Source organism: Amphiura filiformis, chromosome 2, assembly GCF_039555335.1.
Source record: "Amphiura filiformis chromosome 2, Afil_fr2py, whole genome shotgun sequence".
Taxonomy (NCBI): Eukaryota; Metazoa; Echinodermata; class Ophiuroidea; order Amphilepidida; family Amphiuridae; genus Amphiura; species Amphiura filiformis.
This window is the reverse complement of record NC_092629.1, coordinates 58774495-58794091: the sequence shown is the minus strand read 5'-3', so window position 1 is coordinate 58794091 and position 19597 is coordinate 58774495. Positions and strand designations below refer to the sequence as shown.

General features: G+C 36.6%; 1 protein-coding gene across 1 annotated transcript in view; it reads right to left on the bottom strand.

The window, feature by feature from the left end:
- Positions 1-19597, bottom strand: part of LOC140146463 (uncharacterized) — a 384283-nt gene that overhangs the window by 234046 nt on the left and 130640 nt on the right. Inside the window, 1 exon segment of the mRNA XM_072168322.1 lies at positions 8882-8974. Coding sequence (XP_072024423.1) covers positions 8882-8974 — 93 coding nt within the window.

Below are 19597 nucleotides of genomic sequence, written 5' to 3'. Positions count from 1 at the left end.
TCGGCTTTTCCTCCCTGCTACATACACTTTAAGAATATATCATTAGATTTATCAAATTTACTTCGAGGACTGTTATATATCAAAAATTCGAAAAATATCAAATTTTTATAATTTGTCATAAAATTTGCATTATATTGTGATTTTCAAAAATGAAAATTATTTGATATCAGAAAGACATGCTTCAGATTCAGAATACAATTCGATAGGTCTGAGGTGCTCTCATGTGCCACAAAAAAAACTATCGAAACGCAATAAACGCTCATTTTAGATCCCTTAATGGAATACAAATCCAAACCAAGCATTAATTCTCATACCCTATATAGGGTTGAATTGCTGAATGCATATTTAATGTAATTGCTTGTTCAACACCGATAATTTCCTGCAGCTCAAATGATCACATCGTGTGTCGTTGCCTAGCAACCAGGTACCAAATAAACACAAATATGAGAGTATTTCTGTGGTAGAAACAACACTTAGTCCTGGGTTGTCTTGACCCCAGGACATACATATTATATTGAAGCATAACCTTTAAGTGGCAATTATTTTATGGTAAAAATTATATCACATAAATAAACTGGTTATTAATTTTTTTTCAGCACATGAAATCGGAATAATTTGATTGGCTTTTTTTTATCATCATCAAACATCTTCACCTGACTCGGGCATGCTTTTAATTGAGTTAAACTTTAATTTCACTTTTTCTCAGAAAAAGAAAAAAATATGTAGTATTATAATCATTTATAATATCATGTTTTCAAAATGTGCAGAATATGGTATGTTTTTTCATGAGATAATCCATGTACTTGACATACCAATTATTTATTGCATAGTAGCATGTTGTTTGTATTTTTATGATGATTAGATAAAATAAAACTGAACTGAACTGAATTGATTTAGTGCAAACTAAAATTCTTGCCCACATTTTGCTTGTCTCCACAAAATACTCAGTATTCAGTGGCTCTGGAACCGGTGGGGAGGGGGGGGGGGGCTAGTCCGAAATATTTTGGTGGCTATGGGCAAGTATCATTGCCCCCCCCCATAACTTGGGCCAGGCATCATTGCCCCCCCCCCCTCCTCATATTTAAAATCTGCCTCTGCTATCAGCTATTGCGTACTGATGATTAATCCGAAACTTAGCATTAGTATGTGAAAGTTTCTACATGTATATTGTATGATTCTTTTGCCATTTACAGAAAAATATTCAAAACTAGATAACCCAAAAGGTTGAGGCATATCCATGTAAAATGCTTATCTATTTTGTACCTCTGTCATTCATTCCAGATTATTTTTTTTGGGATAAGCTGAAGCTATCCAATGGCCCACCTAATCAAATACACACTAAAACAGCAGAAAAAATAAGGTATAGATTTCGACTTAATCTCATTACTAGAGGCCAACGTCCTGACCTATATACACAAATTATATCGAACAAATACACCCATCAATAATTTAGGTATCATTTTTAGCCGAATCTCCCTGATGCAAAGTCCAGTCCAATTGTACAGATATGCGCTTGATTCCTTAGAAATGAGGCTGCAAATACAGGTGATACGAGGCCAGGTTACATGACCTCGTTTGGTGTGGCTTGCAATGAGCTGGTTTTCAATGACCAATTTTGATTTCACCGCTAGAATATTTTTGCAACCTTATCCCTTTTAGCCACTTCCCCGACACTGCCGATTCTCCGAATCACATTCACTCAACATAAGAAATCGTCACCGCTGCTCAAATCGATCAACATTTTGCATGACAAGTTGAAACTATAGGTCTAAGAAATTGAGGTAAAACAACACAAAAATAGAATCTTTTTAAAAATTTAATCTGCTCGTGAGCGGTATTGAGTAGCTCCTTGATAACCAACAGGTAGATGTGGGTCCAATAGTAAACAGTGTGCGAGGAAATGCGCGCCTGCCTGGAGCCAGCGCTTGCAAATCAGAAGGTTAACCCAGGATGACCTAATACTGTGATAGTAGGGATGCAGCTAACCTATAGTCTATTTACTATCACCTGATATTTGAACCCAGGCGCTCATTTGAAGCATTAGTATGTGTTACATCACAATTAATTTAGAGCAAAGTTATCAATGAAATACTGCTTAAAATATACAATGATTTGCAAAAAAATTTTGTTAGGACTAGTTTGGAAAAAAAAAACTGAATTATTTCTTTTCAGTGCAATATTTTTAATCTAAAAACGAATATTATTCTCACATAATTCAAATGAAATTTGCACATAGCTATAATGTATTATACAAACTGTTTTAGCATGGTGATGATGATGTGCATAAGTCAAGTTTGCAATTCTGAAAGGGCTGGTGACCCTCCGATTCAAGTACAAAAAATTGGGTATGGGTATTGACACTTATGCTGTAAAAGCAGTAATTTTCATGCATGTAATTTTTCGCGCTTTGACGATTTTGACTTGTGAATTTTCTTACATAGACCTATACATTAAAAGAACATATTCTTGTGCTTTTATTTTCGCACGAAAATGAATGTGCTGTGAAAATTTCCACTTTTACAGAGTAGCCTACCAAGATAGTAGTGCCAGTCCACCATTCTGAAATCATACACTAATGAATGATATATCAATTATAAACAATCCCACAGGCAAAATCCTTAGATATACACTAATAGATGACCTTTGCCCTTCAGATGAGATTGTTAGGATATTCTATTTCATGGTGAACTTCAACTTGTAAGTTCATCCAGCACAACAACTGCTTATTTTCACATGTTAAAATTTTCACCTATCCACATTTCCACATCACTCCACTTCCTGCGCTCGTACCTCGTGTTTTTCTACAGCATTATTTTCACAAGCATATTCTTAAAACTAAAACTGTTTGAAAAATAGTAAATATTAGTAAAACTTACTTCAAACAAAAATTTACATATTTTGAAATAATAACTGATACATGTTGACTGATGGGGTGATCCCAATGTATCTGAAATTGACATTGACAAGCCTACTATACCATAGGGACATTGCTATAGCTCAATTTACTGCCAGTTTTGTCAGGATTTACACATATCTCCCTATATTAAGGATAATTGGTCCCTATAGGGACATTGTCATATTCTGAACTTGGCCTTAATTACAGGACTGCTTCAATTAGACATGTAGGCCTTTACACAGTAATATTATGATGCTGACTCTGGTATGAAGATGGTGTGAAGTCACTACAACACACCATTCTGACTTTAATACGACTCTGGGGTGTTTATTCTGAGAAAAACTTCTGAACTTTCCTTTGTTATCTCGAAACTTTCCTTTGTTTCCCCTCCTAGTGCATGGTGTTTAGTAGCGATGATGGTGGTTTTTCTTTGGTTGTGGTATCGAAACCATGCACACACTAAAATTAATCATGCAATTGCTCGGTCATACACACACAAGGGTGGATTGTCAGGACCTATGCTTGCATATAAAAGCAATAACTTCACAACCCAACTTGACTGACACAAAACATAAGCCTATGTGATAGTATAGGCCTATATACCACAATAAATATATCAATATTTACTAATTATTTTAAAAGTTGCATCTTCCTCTTGGGTCGCTTCCCAGGTTATATCGTAATGTGGGCATGATCCTTGGTCACACGACAGCACGGTTTCATGGCACTGACCATCCTCCAAGCAAAGATATTGGTAGTTGCCATCACAGTCCATCATTGGGGCCATTGGGCTGGATTATGTACACATGATGTAGCTCACAATTGGCAAAGCACTTGTCACACTATTTCATAGTATCATACCTTGTACCACCTATGAATTAAGAAATGTTCATCTGCTGTTTTACCTAGTAACATCTATGAATTAAGAAATGTTCCATAAATATGAACTTGTTTTTCTTCCAATGTGAGCTATTCTTATCTTGCCTTTTCTTTGCGTAAAATTTGTTGACCCCCCCCCCCCCCCCCAAAAAAAGAAATTACTGGTGCCGCCACTAAGCCTGTGACATAAACCAATCATGACACCTACTAATATAGCCTAGGCTATTTGATATCCAAACATACATTGTATACAACCCAACAACACATTTTGTGGGGGCAAGTAAAGTACACATATTTTCCTGCAAACGGAGCTCCTAACCACATCCACACATAGGCTTTCAAACAACCAAGCCAAGCTGAACTAATGTACTCCATCCAACCAACCATCCATCACATAAGGAAAACCTAATTTGATAATGAATGACATGCTTACTACAACCCAACATGTTGACTCAATTCCCTCCCTTCAAATGACATCAAACAAACTTAACCAAATATTATATTAAAACAACTTTTTTTTTTCAACCATAAAAACTGCAATAACCGATATAGCGCTAACTTTTTTAAAAATATTTTACTCTCCATCGACAGCATGTTGTTTTCTGTTATTTCGGTCATGCACGGCTGCATGAGTGTCGTAATTTTGACAGATTCGCATGGCTGCATTTAAAGACTCATTGACAATTTGACTAGTTCACGAGTACTTTAACCAATGGTTGACTTGGTTGATCGTGAGTCAGTCGGGCGGTGCCGTACTACGTGAAATAGAATTTTAAGACGATGTGATGGAAAAGATTGTATACAACCGAGTTAAAAGAGTACACAGCAAGTTCAGGCAAGATCAAATTGGAGACAGAGCGGAGAAGGGGCAGAAAAATTTATGAAGAGGATATAATTTACTGTTTTAAGCCCAAATTTTTTTTTTTTATTTTTTTGCTGTTGCCGGGCTTCCCTACCTTCACGGGGTGATGATTTCGCGGTTATAGATTACTTAGTAATCTATTTCATAAGGGGCGTATATTAGAGATGAATTTAGTATAACACGGTCCAGAGACGTCCTGAAAGAGATGAAAATTACTGCTTTTACACCTACACAATTCATATACCAAAGTATAATTGAAGTAAAACAAGTTCAGGAAACTCACCAAAAGAAAACTCGCCAATTTTGTAACCCTCGTCATTCATGGGACTCATGCAATGGTATAATAAATTCCCACAGAAATTCACAAAGCCCTCACTTCCTATTCCTAGCAATTGACATGAATGAAACCAGTTTATTAAATCACAAACTCTGAAATCCACTGAATTTGGTTAATGTGTTTCGTCACGGTAGTTGAATGACTACATTGGAAACCATTAATACTCTGCATGCTATTGCTAAGCCATATAGGCTTCAACATAAAAATAGGTCCAAGTTCTCAAAATATCAGAAGCTATCTTAAGAACCGCTGAACCAATACTAGGCTTGCTTGTACTTCTTTTAATGCATTTGTCATGCTGATTCCAAATATGGTCATGAAAACGTACAATTCAGAAATATTTAAATTTTAAAAAAAATTGAAACTATAGTAGGCCTACTGAACTTTGATTTCCTATTGACAAGTTTATCTTCATTCTCAAATAATTTCTTTGAGATTCAGTCCTTAATGACAACATTTTATTAGAAATTGTGCCTACAATAAATCACATTGGATTCTTTTTATTTTAAATCTTAACTGAAGTTTAACTGGAATTCTACACTGAATTCTGTAACATCCCATCTTACTACCCAATGATAGATAACGTACCAACAAGGATGCCAATTCAAACTGACGTATTGAGGTGATGCATCATGTTGCAAAGGATTCTGGGAAGGGTAAGATAACTTCTTTCGATTTGCAACTGAATTGTGGGTAAAATTATTTCAGTCCATAAATGTGTATCAATGTGTCCAGCACCTTCCAAATATACACCATTGTTTGTAGTGTTTCAAGTGAGAAAAAGTAACCCCTCACCAATTGGACTACGATCAATCCCAAAAATTAGGCCAGTTCACTCTGTATGTTGTGATAATTTTGTTCTATCTGAAATTCCACACCGTTTTATTCAACATGGCCAATATATGCGCATACACTATGGACCACAATGGCCTCATCCCAATGGCACAGTTCAATAACCTCAATAAAACAAACATAATTTAAAATTTAACCTCACGTTGCAGAGGATGAGTTTTTGTACCCAAATTTCAATTCAATGAATGTGCAACTGTATTGAGGTCAAAGAAATGTGCCCTGATAGATGAGCATGTTGTGGATCCTAGTGACAATATGAAGCTCCGCACAAATTTTTCATTGGGTATGAATGGGAACAAGTGATGAATACGAACATAATTGCCATGGTTTGGCCCGATTTTCCATGACGTTTGCTTGTTAAACTCTCGTTATCAAACTCAAAAACACTGTGTGTATGGGATTAACACACCTTTACACCCACGTGGGCTATGCACGGCATCGGAGAATTGTGAGGGATGGGGTTTCGGCGAGTCGTGTGTTATTTAGGTATTTTTTCGAGCACTACCGCTGGGCCAGACTTGTAGCCGCCTTAATGTGGATGACTTATTTTAGCTCACAGAACTCAAAGCAACAAGTACAAGAGAAAAAATACAAGAGATTGGTGAGATGTTTTTCTTGTGTTTCACTTGATTTTTAGGTGATTTCACATCACGCTGACACTTGATATTTTATTAACAAGTATTAGAGTTATATTTGAGCTATAATTTGTACACTACAAATTGAAGGATTAACTTCTGAGTGAATACGTACTACTTATGGATCTACTGGATTTTAATTTTGAATTTGAATTAAATTTGTCATATATGAAAATATTATTTTTGTTTTGTTCATGTTGGGTGTGTGTGCATCATGCATGTGGGATGTGCCTACCAGTGGGGAGGTTAGGGGACTGGGGTGCATAGGTGTTTGCTAGCAAACAAGGACACACACTCGCACTTCACATTTAAACCATGGACTACTCTGCAATGGGGGACCGTCCTCGGTTTCTGGAGGTCTGCAAACGAGAGATATGCTATCTCTCGCTATGAGATATAACGTCCGCAGTTGCTAGGTTAAATTCCACACACAAAAAAATACACAAACAAAATGACGGAAAAAATCCTCGGTATGTGGATTGAGTATGGATTCAGACGACGACTCCACATTTGGGAGGCGATTACACGTGGGGGTGTATAGGGGGGGGGTGTATTCTGTATGTATATGTCTGCTTTCACATTTATTGGTTTCCCTGGATACATTTGTTTCATACAAATCTTTTCTCATATCTTTCAAGATTTTCCTCACAGACACGCCACCAATTCCGCCAAACGATACGACAATTCCCTGCGATCATCACTCTTCCGACTTATCTAATAACAATTGCATTCTTGCATCTGTTGATAATTTATTATTCATTTTGTATAAATATCACCATCCACACCTATCACCTTCCAATAAGTAAAATGTTGCCCGAAATGTCACAGGACAAACTCCCAAAAGACGCCCTAACATAGATCCAAACAATTCATTGCGCTATTCCAATTGAAAAACATACACCCCCTGTGGAAAGGCATGACCTTATCTTAATCTGTAAAATTAATGTTGTGCAAAAAAAATTCCAACTTTCCAAACAGGGAGTGTGAATTTCAAATGGGGTTACTTGAATGGGTGAATCCGTTTAAAATCTACACCCCCTCTGTGGGAAGATTAAGGCTATGTCTTCCATAGGGGTTGTATGGATTTCAACTGGAATAGCCCGTTTATACAACAGTCCTTGTATCGCTAGTTGTTCACACTTTCACATTCAGTTCCATTCGCTACTGTAAAAGCAGTAATGTTCAAACATGTAATTTTTCACGCTTTGACAATTTCGAAAAACTTGTTCTTAAATTTGCGATTTTGAGATCTCATACATAAACTATATGCATCAAAGAACGTACGGTGTCCCATGCTTTTTTATTTTCACAATAAGTGTGTGGAGCGTGATAAGCGGAAAATTAATGTTCTGCAAAAATTCCCACTTTCACCGTATTTCATGTTCCAGTTCTTTAGAGTTAGAATGATGTATTGGGACTATTTTTAAATGTTCTTGTTTGCACGGACCAATGCAAGAATGAAAAGAATATAAAAAAAGCAAGTTCACTGAACGGGATTTCACAATTCCCAACCATCGATGGTCGGTGCATTATGAATTGATAATGAAATTTATTTTAGTATTTGGGGGAACATTTTTATTGACACACAGAAATGATGGATAATAGGGCTCACAAATGGTGAAGATTTTTGTGTATTGAATGGGAGTATCATGATGATGCGAAACTTGATAGCTTAAGAAAAAGGATGGCAAATAAAGCCATGTAGTTGTCGCAATATAGTTGGTATAACACTTGGATACTAGAGGGAATTATTGACATGTTTATTTGATGGGAAAAAAATTGTCTGTCTGTTGGCTGTGGGGGTGCATTAGTGTGGGGGTGTAGGTGTGTATGTTAGAGGGGGTGTTTCCACATGTGCTCGGGTGTGGTGGTGTGTAATGATGAACCACTCAGACCCATGTGTGGTGTGGTGTGGACAGTGGTGTGGTGTGGTGTGGTGGAGTGTATTGATGAACCAATCATATCGGTGATCGGTCATTTCCGAATTGGTCCAATTTTGGCCATATCTGCTCTGAAAATCGTAATCGGGGAAAGTCCCTTAATTTGGTCGACCTAATGAACCTAATTAATTATTTTCATGCAAAATCAGTATTTAGGTTTCAAAATTCACAACAGCAATTAGCCAACACATTGAATTTTACCAGATTTGATTACTTTGATTAGTTTTCCTTGCTTGAACTATTTGCCATAAAAGATAATAGATGCCGATTATAGAGGGGGCCCTAATCAATTTTTCTTTTCCAAGTTCACTACATAGGCCAATTTGTTATTACTTGTTGATTGTTCATTCATTTTGTCGTTACTTTTGCTTTGACATTCCTTTTTGCCTGTTATCTCGCATCTTACACCTATTTCTCTAACTTAATGTTGACACAAAATTCAAAACAAAAAGCGCCCTCCATAAGCGAGCTGCCACTTACCTTGCCAAATTGTTGGAAGTAATTCTTTAGATCATCCACCGTCGTTTGCGCTGCTAAACCTCCAACGAATATTTTCTTTGTCCTTGTGACAGGCTGCAACAATAAGAAAAAAAAAAAAAAAAAAACAGACGGTAAATTATACAACATACACAATAATACAACAATTGTAAACGTGTTTACTTTCCCGAGGAGGTACAACGCACGACACGTCAGCGCAAACAAACCTGAATCGCATTACACCCAAAATATATATATCATTTACATTTTGACAAGCATTGCTGTTACTGTTTCAATCGTAATTATATTTATAACCATCTCCACACGGGTGTCGACAGCAGACGACAAGTTCCAAATTTTCCTTCAAAAATCAAAAATTTCAGAATTGTACATTTTCATGACCATATTTGGAATCGGCATGAAAAATGCATTAAAATGAGTACAAACAAGCCTAGTATTGGTTGCGCAGTTCTTGAGATACCACTTGATATTTTGAGAAAATATCTGAAAACTTGGGACTTTTTATGAAGCCAGCATGTAGAACATTAACCTATTCTTATGTCAATATTTAACCTATAGAACAGAAACAAATGCCAAATTTGGAATGATAGTTGTCTTCCCTTTGAAGTTCATCTCGTATCTCGAGTTACCAAAATCAAGTCGGATTCGTTTCCTTCCAATTTCCGTGCATCTGTGATGTGATGTTTTCATCATTACAAGAAAGTGCAGATGAAAAAGTAACGTGTGAACTAGAAAATTGGGGAAATGTATTCAAGATCTATATATGTACATGCTTGTATGTTTGCTCCAACTAACAGATACTTAATTTACATTCTCAAAATATGGAGAGTTCTTTAATGCTCAAGATTATTTTAAGAAATCATGAATACATCATGAATCCAGTTGACGACATGTATTCTCAGCATATTCACAATGTCCGATGACAACAAAAATAGATAATTTAAGTGAAAACAAAAATAGATAAAAGTAATGTGCCTATCACAATAGGCAACAGAAATCATTAAACGTCCTTTGTATTTTATTGTTCTGAACAACACTAAAATGACCATATCTCTGGAACCATAAGTCTAATTATGATGAGAATTTCAGCAAAATAAAGCTCTTAATTAAAGTGGATCATTTAATGAAATTGAGAACTGAATTTTGATTTTGATTGATATCAGACTAATTTCACATCTATAGGCAAAAGTAGTCACTGATTTACAAATATATACCATACTCTCATTGATCTGAACTTCTTAATGTATAGCTTCAATTAAATCTATCCAGCTTTTTCATCATATTGATCAAATATTCCTCATAAACTAGTTAACCAAGTTTCACTCTTTTTAAAACATGTATTTTATGTCAAAGGTGATATTTACCAATAAATACCAATATTTCCCATCCGGTTAGTTGTGCCAAACACACAAAATTTACAATGCAAAATTATAAAACATGATCCATGGTGCTGTCTTTTTTTAAGACACTTCTTGTTACACTTCACATTTCCCCATTAAAGTATCTTGGAAGTGCAATATTACTTGGCCAACTACTCTCTCCTTCCGAGTGATAAATGATCCTGGTCAAATTGCATTATGTTCTGGCTGACCACTGGTAATTACGCATCATTAGCCCCTGGGCTGTTATTATAAGCGCAACATTCGTTAACAAACAAGATGCAGCATCAGTAACATTAGAACTTACTGACCAACATCTCAACCGCCCCACTTAGTACAATTCTGCTGCACTGATATCTAGATTCTAGCTTAACTGGTTATTAACATAACTTAACACACATGCATACATATACAGTTTGTTTTTAGTTTCGTTTTAAAGACAACCACAAGACCACATTGATCGATCCCAATCAATCTTTATAGACTGATGATACAGTAAAATTTAAAACATTTGTAGACAGTATAATGGTCGATCGTTCCATCGACCGATTTATTGATTGATTTAATGATTGATTGATTGATTGGGTGACTGACCACCGGCTCGACTGAATGATCAATTGACTAAATAAAATATGTGACTGACTGACTGACCGACGGACAGACCGACCGACGGACAGACCGATGGACGGACGGACACCCAGACGGACGGACCGACTAACCAAACGATTGAACTGACTGACTAGACTGACTGACTGACTGGACTGTCTGACTGACTGACTCGACTGACTGACTCGACTGACTACCTGACTGACTGACTGACTACCTGACTGACTGACTGACTTATTTTTCCATGATGTAGTACATCAAAATTGTTTGATGTGAAATAGATATTGTCCATCATGATGCTCTAATATATATTGCCCACCATTATAATAACCTCCCATGTCCAGGCATGCCAATGAATATGCATTCATAATGAGCTTTTATGTTAGCTGATACCATGCTGTTCCCTTAAGGTGCAACAAACCATTTTGAATTCACTCAAAAATCTGCTGTTTGTGGCAATATTCCGATAAAATATTGCCCACTTTCCCAATCTGTGCCTAATCCCGGTCATTTAAGAAATTGTGGTAGAGTCGTTGCGCTGAATATGATTTAGTTATTATCTATGACGGTGTCATTTATGTGTTCATCAGTGAAAGTGGTTCTAGGTAAGATAATACCATGTCGCTAATCTTCTATAGCACTAGTCCACGGCCACACCAGACACTCACGCTATCCCATGATGCAATGCGTCAGATTCTTCATAACCAGCCCATGACCCTGTTGATGCTCTATTATGAATGACCACCAGAGATGATTATCTTACACTTCCCACAATGCATTTCTTCCCTGTACTGATTTTCTATTAAATGCAACATGGGTTGATGGTGACAAGCATTGTCTTAACAGAGCTCATCCAGATCTTGCAATTGAGGTATTTCATGTCATTATCGCGAGCCACGTTACACTGAATAGCAAATCAGTAGAGAAGAAATGCATTATGGGAAGTCAGAAGTGTAAGCTATCTTCTCTAAATGACCACCTATAAAAGCAAAGAAATAGCGAGGTCCATCATGTGACCTAGCAATGCAACATGGGAAGAGATGAGTTTGTGCTATTAGAGCTAGTCAATGGCTTACATATCGCTTATAATCACACAACTACCGTTGGCGCCTCGTTATCATGATATGTCTGTCTAGCTTGTGAAAAAATTATCAAGATATGAAAAATAAATCACGTTCTAACTGGACAGAATACAAAGTTTCAATGCTGTATTTAGAGATATATATATGTGACCATCCACTGAAAATGGCCCGCAAAAGTTAGGTTTGGGATATGGTACATTGAACTTCTCAAAAAAACAATAGAAAACAAAGAAATTTGCAAAACATTTTGTAAACTAATTTTCACTACCTTCCAAACAAGTAATAGGAATGCGTAATATATCATTTAAAGCTTATATTGAAGAGAATTTTGTCTCAAAATACTGAAAATGCCAACTTGCAGCCATTTGTGATTTTCCTCAAGTATTTCTCCCATTAATCAATGGGCTATTCCAATCGAAAACCATACACCCCTTATGGAAGACATGACCTTAATCTTTCCTGAATCTTACCTGAATGGGCGACTCCATTCAAAATCTACACCCCCTATGTTGGAGATGAAAGTCATGTCTTCCACAGAGGGTATATGGATTTCAACTGGAACAGTCCAGTTTTATTCTTCCTTTATTCTATCTCTATTCTTCATCAGATATAAACAAAATTAAGATTTCGTAGTGTTCCTTTTTAGTCATTTTTTCCTTTTTTCTATACATTTTTGTTCATTTCACTCTTTTTTCTCAATTTGTTTTATCTCCTTTTACTCCTTTTCCATTTCCTCCCTTATTTCACACTTTTACTTGTTTCTTCCATTCCCAATTTGCTCTTAAATGAACTTAAACATCTCATCTTTTGTGATTAATTTCCTCCTCCTTATTTTATCCTCGTTAACCAACAATTTTCCTTCCTCTCATTGTCTTACATCTTATATTCACTTTATCTCTCCCTTTCATGTTGATACCATACAAGGTGGTGAGAGAGTGGGGTCTTCGAACTCATCATTTTATCTCTGCTTAATGTGTTGTGTTCTATACCATTTATGAAGACAGGAATAGGATAGAAAGTGACAGGCCGGTTACAAAATATGAATTTAAAACATCACTACTTTATTTCATGATGCTCCTTAAAAGCTTGGTGTTATAAAATGTAAATTCAATGTGTTCAGTTTTCAGCTTTGTTGAAACAGCTTCAATGCTGATCAAATAAAAATTTCCATTAAAAGGGAAAAGTGCATGTGGAAAGTTGAACACATATTTTAGGTCATTTTCCTGGTACAGTTAAATTTTAGGGAAGATTCAGACTTCAGGGAGGCATGCCTTCAGTTTTGGTCTTGGTGCCCCAGACCTTTGTCAACTTCCAAGGCATTCATCATCACTTGCTGGAACGTTGGTGCCCTTCATTGTCTTTGCTCAGTGGCCTTGAAATGGATGCCCCAAAAGAATTAAAATTCGAGGCCTGTTTTAAGGTCTGCTTTACTAAGGCGAATCACCGATTCCTTGTCACGAAGGAGCAAACGTTCGATGCAGATCACTTTCATAAACTCATTTTCTCATCAGTTTGCCCATTTTTTATTCCCCATTTCAATATAACCTCAGTTTGCTGTTAATAAAATCACGACACAAATCCTTGCACAAATCCTAGCCTCTGGATGCCACGCTCAATTTTAAAATAATTTTCACCGAGGCGTGAAATTTTTTTAAAGCACCATGGAGCAATACTGACCACTAACTAGGAGCTAAAATGGTTGCATCTCCAGTGGCATGGTTCATTGAATGCCATTCAACAACCACAGCCAAAAAGTTGACCTTAAATGTGGTGGAGTGTGAGTTTTTGTACCCAGCAAAGGTCATTCTCTAAGTGTGCAGGTGTATTGGGGTTGAAAAACTGTGTCCTGATGGGCGAGTTTGTTTGTGATCCCTGTCACTGACCATCTCTGACCATCAGGATATTCTCTCCAGCCAGTCAAATGGTCAAATTACATCATGGTAATGATGCCACTATTCATTTAGGATGACAGATGCCTATAGACTTCATTTTGTTTTTCATTTCTCAGGGCAGATGTTTCAATGATAAAAATAAAACAATTCTCTCTATTTGCCCATAAGATGATAATTGCTAGTGTCCCTCCTTCCCCTCCCCCAATCATTGTTATCATTCTCTTGTTTTTTTTTTTTTTTTTTTTAAATTTGAAGAATTCGCACAAGAATTTTAGGGCCTTCTGTATGCTTTCAGATTTACAGTAAATTTGATAACTTACACAGGAATTTAAGTGAAAAGTTGTTGACAAGCATCCAATCTTGCAAGAGTCCCGCATTTTTCCATATTGGGTCTCATATTTTTGCGGGAGTACAGGAACCTAGTGATACCTCAATCTATGGACTACCCACAAGTTGGCAACTCTGACAATAACCTTAATCTCGACTATCCCCTAGAATTGACCATTTATACTGTATATGGTATATCAGGGATATTAGGAGAGATGGTCAAGATCCAACCTACTGCACCGACCGACACTGGTGATCCATTTAGTGTCATATCAAAATTGGATTCCACCCCAATTATTTTTGCGATTGCTTTTCATATATGCTGGTACTTACGCATTCCCTTATGAATTCCATTAATTCCTGCCAAACAACAGATTATTTTTAATCCGGTCCCAGCTAAACTGGAACAGGCATTTTTGTTATTAGACACGACCAATATCTTCTTGTAAAAGGCAATAACGCTGTATCTGTTATGAAAGAGCATAGCTGCCATTCTGTGTTTTAGTAGTGCATTTAAAATTCAATGCATAAATTAAATGATCTCATTCCTGGAAATTTATAAATGGCCCTGATCCGAGTATAAATTATTTAAAATGTTTACATAATTGAAATTGATGGAGAATTTTAGTGGGATTATGACCAAATTGATCAAAATCACTCGCAACAACTAAGCAACTACAAGGGTTTGACCCAATCGACAGCCTCGTCCCCATTTTTCTTCATCAAACCTGAGTTTTTGGTATCAGGAGAAAGCTCATATATTTCTCATAAACCTAGTGAAATTGAACACCCAAGATATATTTTGTTTAGATGGTCTGAACAAAAACATGGTAAATTGTGGTAACCACGCCGAAAGTGTATGTACTATCCTATGGGGCATTGTTATACATATTATGTTTCTCATATCAAAACTGCTGGAGCATTTACTCAACATGAAAAGATTTAAGCAATAAAATACTATAGACCATTTCGGAATATACCAAACACCTTTGCGATTTAACTCTACATATACTCATTACTGCGCATTTCAACATGCACAGTGATGACCTTCACATATGTGCGCATCATCATAACATATTTACGATTAAAATCACAACTTAGCCTGTTTGTATCTACCGAAAAGACCAATTTACATTATTTCAAAAAAGTGCTTTAGTTTGGCGTCAAATGTGGCAGCTATCAATTTTTTATGCAGATACGACTTTAATGGAGTCACATGACCAATGGGCAGGTGAGGCAAATCTCGCGGGTGACGATTGGGACAAAAATAAGCTGAGAGGCTGGAAGGAGGATGTTTTCTTTACTCCGGTCACTCATATCACAATATAGTGCGTGGACACCAACGAGATTTGTATTGCTCTGTAGGGATCTTTCTCTCTCGCACAACGTTAAACTTGAAACGACATAATCAGGTGCGGCCAGCGTGAAGACGTTGCTCTCTCATGCGTTACTGTCGTCTCAATTTGCACCTGCTTGTGTGCCCTTTGCAAAAGGCAATAAAACCCATTTAAAACCAAACTATAATCTAGCAATGGTTCATAATTGCAGTTGTGTGTCTAGCAACTGAGGGGTCCGTGGCTCAAAACTGCACCCAAAGAAAACAATCTTTCTCTTCATCTTCTTTCTTCATTCCTTCTTTTATTCCTTCCCCTCCACCAAAAAGCACCACTGATGGGAATCCAATCAAATTTGAGCAAATAAGTTCATTTTTAAGCGACAAAAATGTTCAATATAAATTTGACCTAATTTTCCTTGGCCAGGTTATATAATTTGTTTCTCTCATATCCCACCTGTGTCTACTGCCCTTTAAATTTTTTATTCCTTTTTTTTTTCAGCTTATATTATGTCCATTACAAACAGAACCCCCTTGCTCACACATACTGCCTGCAGCCTATAATACAAACCATATATGACATTATAGAATGTTAACGGCATATACAATAAACCCGGAATCGTGTCCCGCATTGTAATTTCATTTCCCCAACCATTGTTGTTCCACGTTTTAAAGGCCAAATATGTCTTAGAGGTTTCATACTTTCAACGTATTTAGTGTTTTTGCTAAATTACAGCTGACGCTGTGTTCTAGAACGAAAGAAAAAAAATGGACGGAGATATGAGTGCTAATGTCCACCATGCACTAATAATATTGACTGCTCAGTGCCAGAAGTGGGTAAGTGCAATAGCTGCCATGTGTAGGTGCCATGAGTAGATGAGTACAATACACATGTATGTGTGCAAATTGCCAAATGTGCACAGGGCAGCTATTGCACTTACCCACTTCTGGCACTGAGCAGTCGATGTTATGGATGTAATCATTTTGATGGATTTGTACAAGAAGGCCCCATCTGAAACAGCTGCCAGGTGTCATATATGTACAACATAGAATGCACACATTGTTAAATGTCTATAGGGCAGCTATTGCAGATAGGGCCAAAATGCATTACCATCGCAATTTCCTGACAAAGGTCATTTATAAAGCATAACTCGATTCATCATTTTATTTGTCAAAACACATTTCTATTGATGATATTATTTAAGGATTCAGGGACAGTGACTTCTAATCAGAGCAGGAAAAAGTGCAGGAATCGGGGCAAGTCCTTCCTGGGGAAATTTTTGCATTTGGAGGGAATATTTTGCTTTCCCAAATACAGAAATACATGGGGAATAATTATGGGGTATTTCCATTTCAATTAGTGGGTTTTTAGCAGGTTCGCTGTCGGACAAGTTTAGAACTGTCAAGCTTTCATCAGGAGTAGCTCTGACTTCTTCAGGACATAGTACTTAAGAATGAGACATGTAGGATGCCTCTTGCCTACTAATGGCTCTGAAAAGAGCCGTTCACTGAGGACTGCCCCTTGTCAACAGAGAACAAACAGATCTCGCCTATCTGCTAATTTTAAAGGTTTTGGTGGCTCTGAAAAGAGCTGTTTACTGAAGACTGCCACTTGTCTGCAGAAAACATGTTTCCATCTCTTTGTGAGAAATATGGCTTATCTTCCCACAAAATGGACATTTTTTCCCAAAGTGATGAAAAACAAACTCGTCTACATTCTTTTTATACATGCAGGCTTTGGAGAGAGACCTACAAAACAGGTTTTTCATCTTTGTTTTTGACATCCATCTCAGTCTGATATATTGATGTTAGAAACTAACACTTTATTGGAAACCATGCATACACATTATGTTAGCATACTGAAATTGAACTTTCCATTCCAAAAATACAATAATTTGTATGTTAAATAAAAAAATCATAAAATATAAACATTTTTCCAACTTCATCCGAAATCAATTTAGCAGACCGGCATCCAGTCACTACGATTGATCCTATCTCATCTCGTAATAAAACAAAATCAAGGTCTTTTCCTCTTCTCTCAATTGCTTATTTTGTCTTACAAACTCTGCGTACAAAATACCCATTAATTGCAACACAACAAATATGACTTATGGCATGTTATGCATTAAAAACATCCAATTTACTCGGCATTTTCGCCGAGTTGGAAATAATAAGTAGACAAATCTACGTCTGAATTACGCGAAGGTCTGCCAGTGAAGTGGGATCTGTACGGAGATTGTCATATATTTATGATGTACTTATACCGTCTACTGACACAAACCACAATTTATACAATGCTTTTATTTGTCTCCATGTAAGTCGGCAAATTTTCTTAAAATATCACTCTCTAGAGGGTACATTAAACAATGGTACGCACATATGTCCTCCATTGAATTCACTTCTCATGTAGACTTAAACTTATATCCAATTAACTTGAAAAAATTCAATTTTTATATAAAATTTGGAATTTTTGACCACTTTGATCGTCTGCAATAAATGGTTAATGGTTTGATACTAAAAATAAGACTTGAGATGATGTAATTCCATCGGTTATCCATGCTTCAGTTCTCAGTAATTGCCCATATATGTCTTCTCTATATACCTTTGGCATTGAACTTCAACTAGTACAAAGAATACAATAACGATGGGGGGAAAATCAATTTTATTATGCAGTAATAAAAACAACATCCTTTATATTTTTGACTGAATTCATTCTTGCTGTTGTTACACTGGCAAAATATATAGTCTTGGCAAGATAGTAAAATTATTTTTCATATAGTTCTTAATTGCCCGTGACACGTGGCCGTGACATTTAAGGGGATGACGGGTTGCGATCTTGTGCTCTCATAGATGACGGGATCAAATCTGAACGACGGAATTGGAAATCAGATCTCGCCATCTTGTGTGTGCGTAACGAGGAGGGAACCAATTGCGCCGGGTCACGTAACCGGTGGTGATATTTTCTGCGTATGAGGGAGCTGCCACAACTGGTTCATCACATTGTCGAGTAGGTGGTTTATATGTTATACATGTATGATGTGAAATCATTTCAGGCTTAACACAGCAGATAATACAAGGCAAGAGGCTCTGATAAGGTGCTAGGTATCATATTATTGGCAAGGCTTTCCAAGGTTGTAATATCTATTATTTAGTCTACATATCCTACGAGTCCTTGTCACGATGTATGCGTCTTTCACAACAACCATAGAACCAAGACTATGCATATTTGTTTGTACCACATATTTTATGTAATAAATGGGCATCTGTCGTATTATTAATAATATTTTTATCGTGCCGTCATTAATATCATTTAATGATCAGTAACCAGATCATTTCAGTGAAAAGCTACATTCATGCATTATTGGCAATTCAACCTTTCCCATACTTGTTATTGTCGATGACTTTTATGTTTTTCAATGTTATTTCTGTATGTATTTTACGTAAATGTATGGAATAATAAATATGGAATAAAATTGTGGAAAGAGGTTCTGAAAAGGTTTAAGGTATCATAGACTACGTTCACTGTAAAGGTTGTATTGCAAGGCTTACACACGCAGTTAAGCTACATGAGTGGCAAATTGTGGCAGCACTAATGAATACAGCTAGGACATCTCAATAAGCTTAAGTACTACGGTTAAAATTTTGGGATAGGATTTGGTTTTTGAATTAGGATTAGGGGTGGGGTTAGCAGATGGAATTAGGATTAAATTCCTGCGCAAAACCTCTTTTCTGCATCCAAGATGGCTGCCATGGCATAAGCGGCCATCTTGGATGTTGAGTAAAGGTGAATAAAAAAAACTGTTGAGGAATATTTATTTGAAATGTTATGTATGTTTCTCATAATCCAAGATGGCCGCCATAAATCTCATCTAAATATTGTAGATTTACATGTGCATGGGCGACATAAAAAGACTTGTGAATTTCAAAATAGCCATTGCATTTATCAAACCCAGAAATCCATGAGGTCAACATCTCAGCACACAAGTCCAACTAGTTCACAGATTTATGCCTTAAGGGATGAGGCTGTAACTCCTAAGATAAACATAAGGTACCTTAAGATCTCCTCTCACACTTTCCCC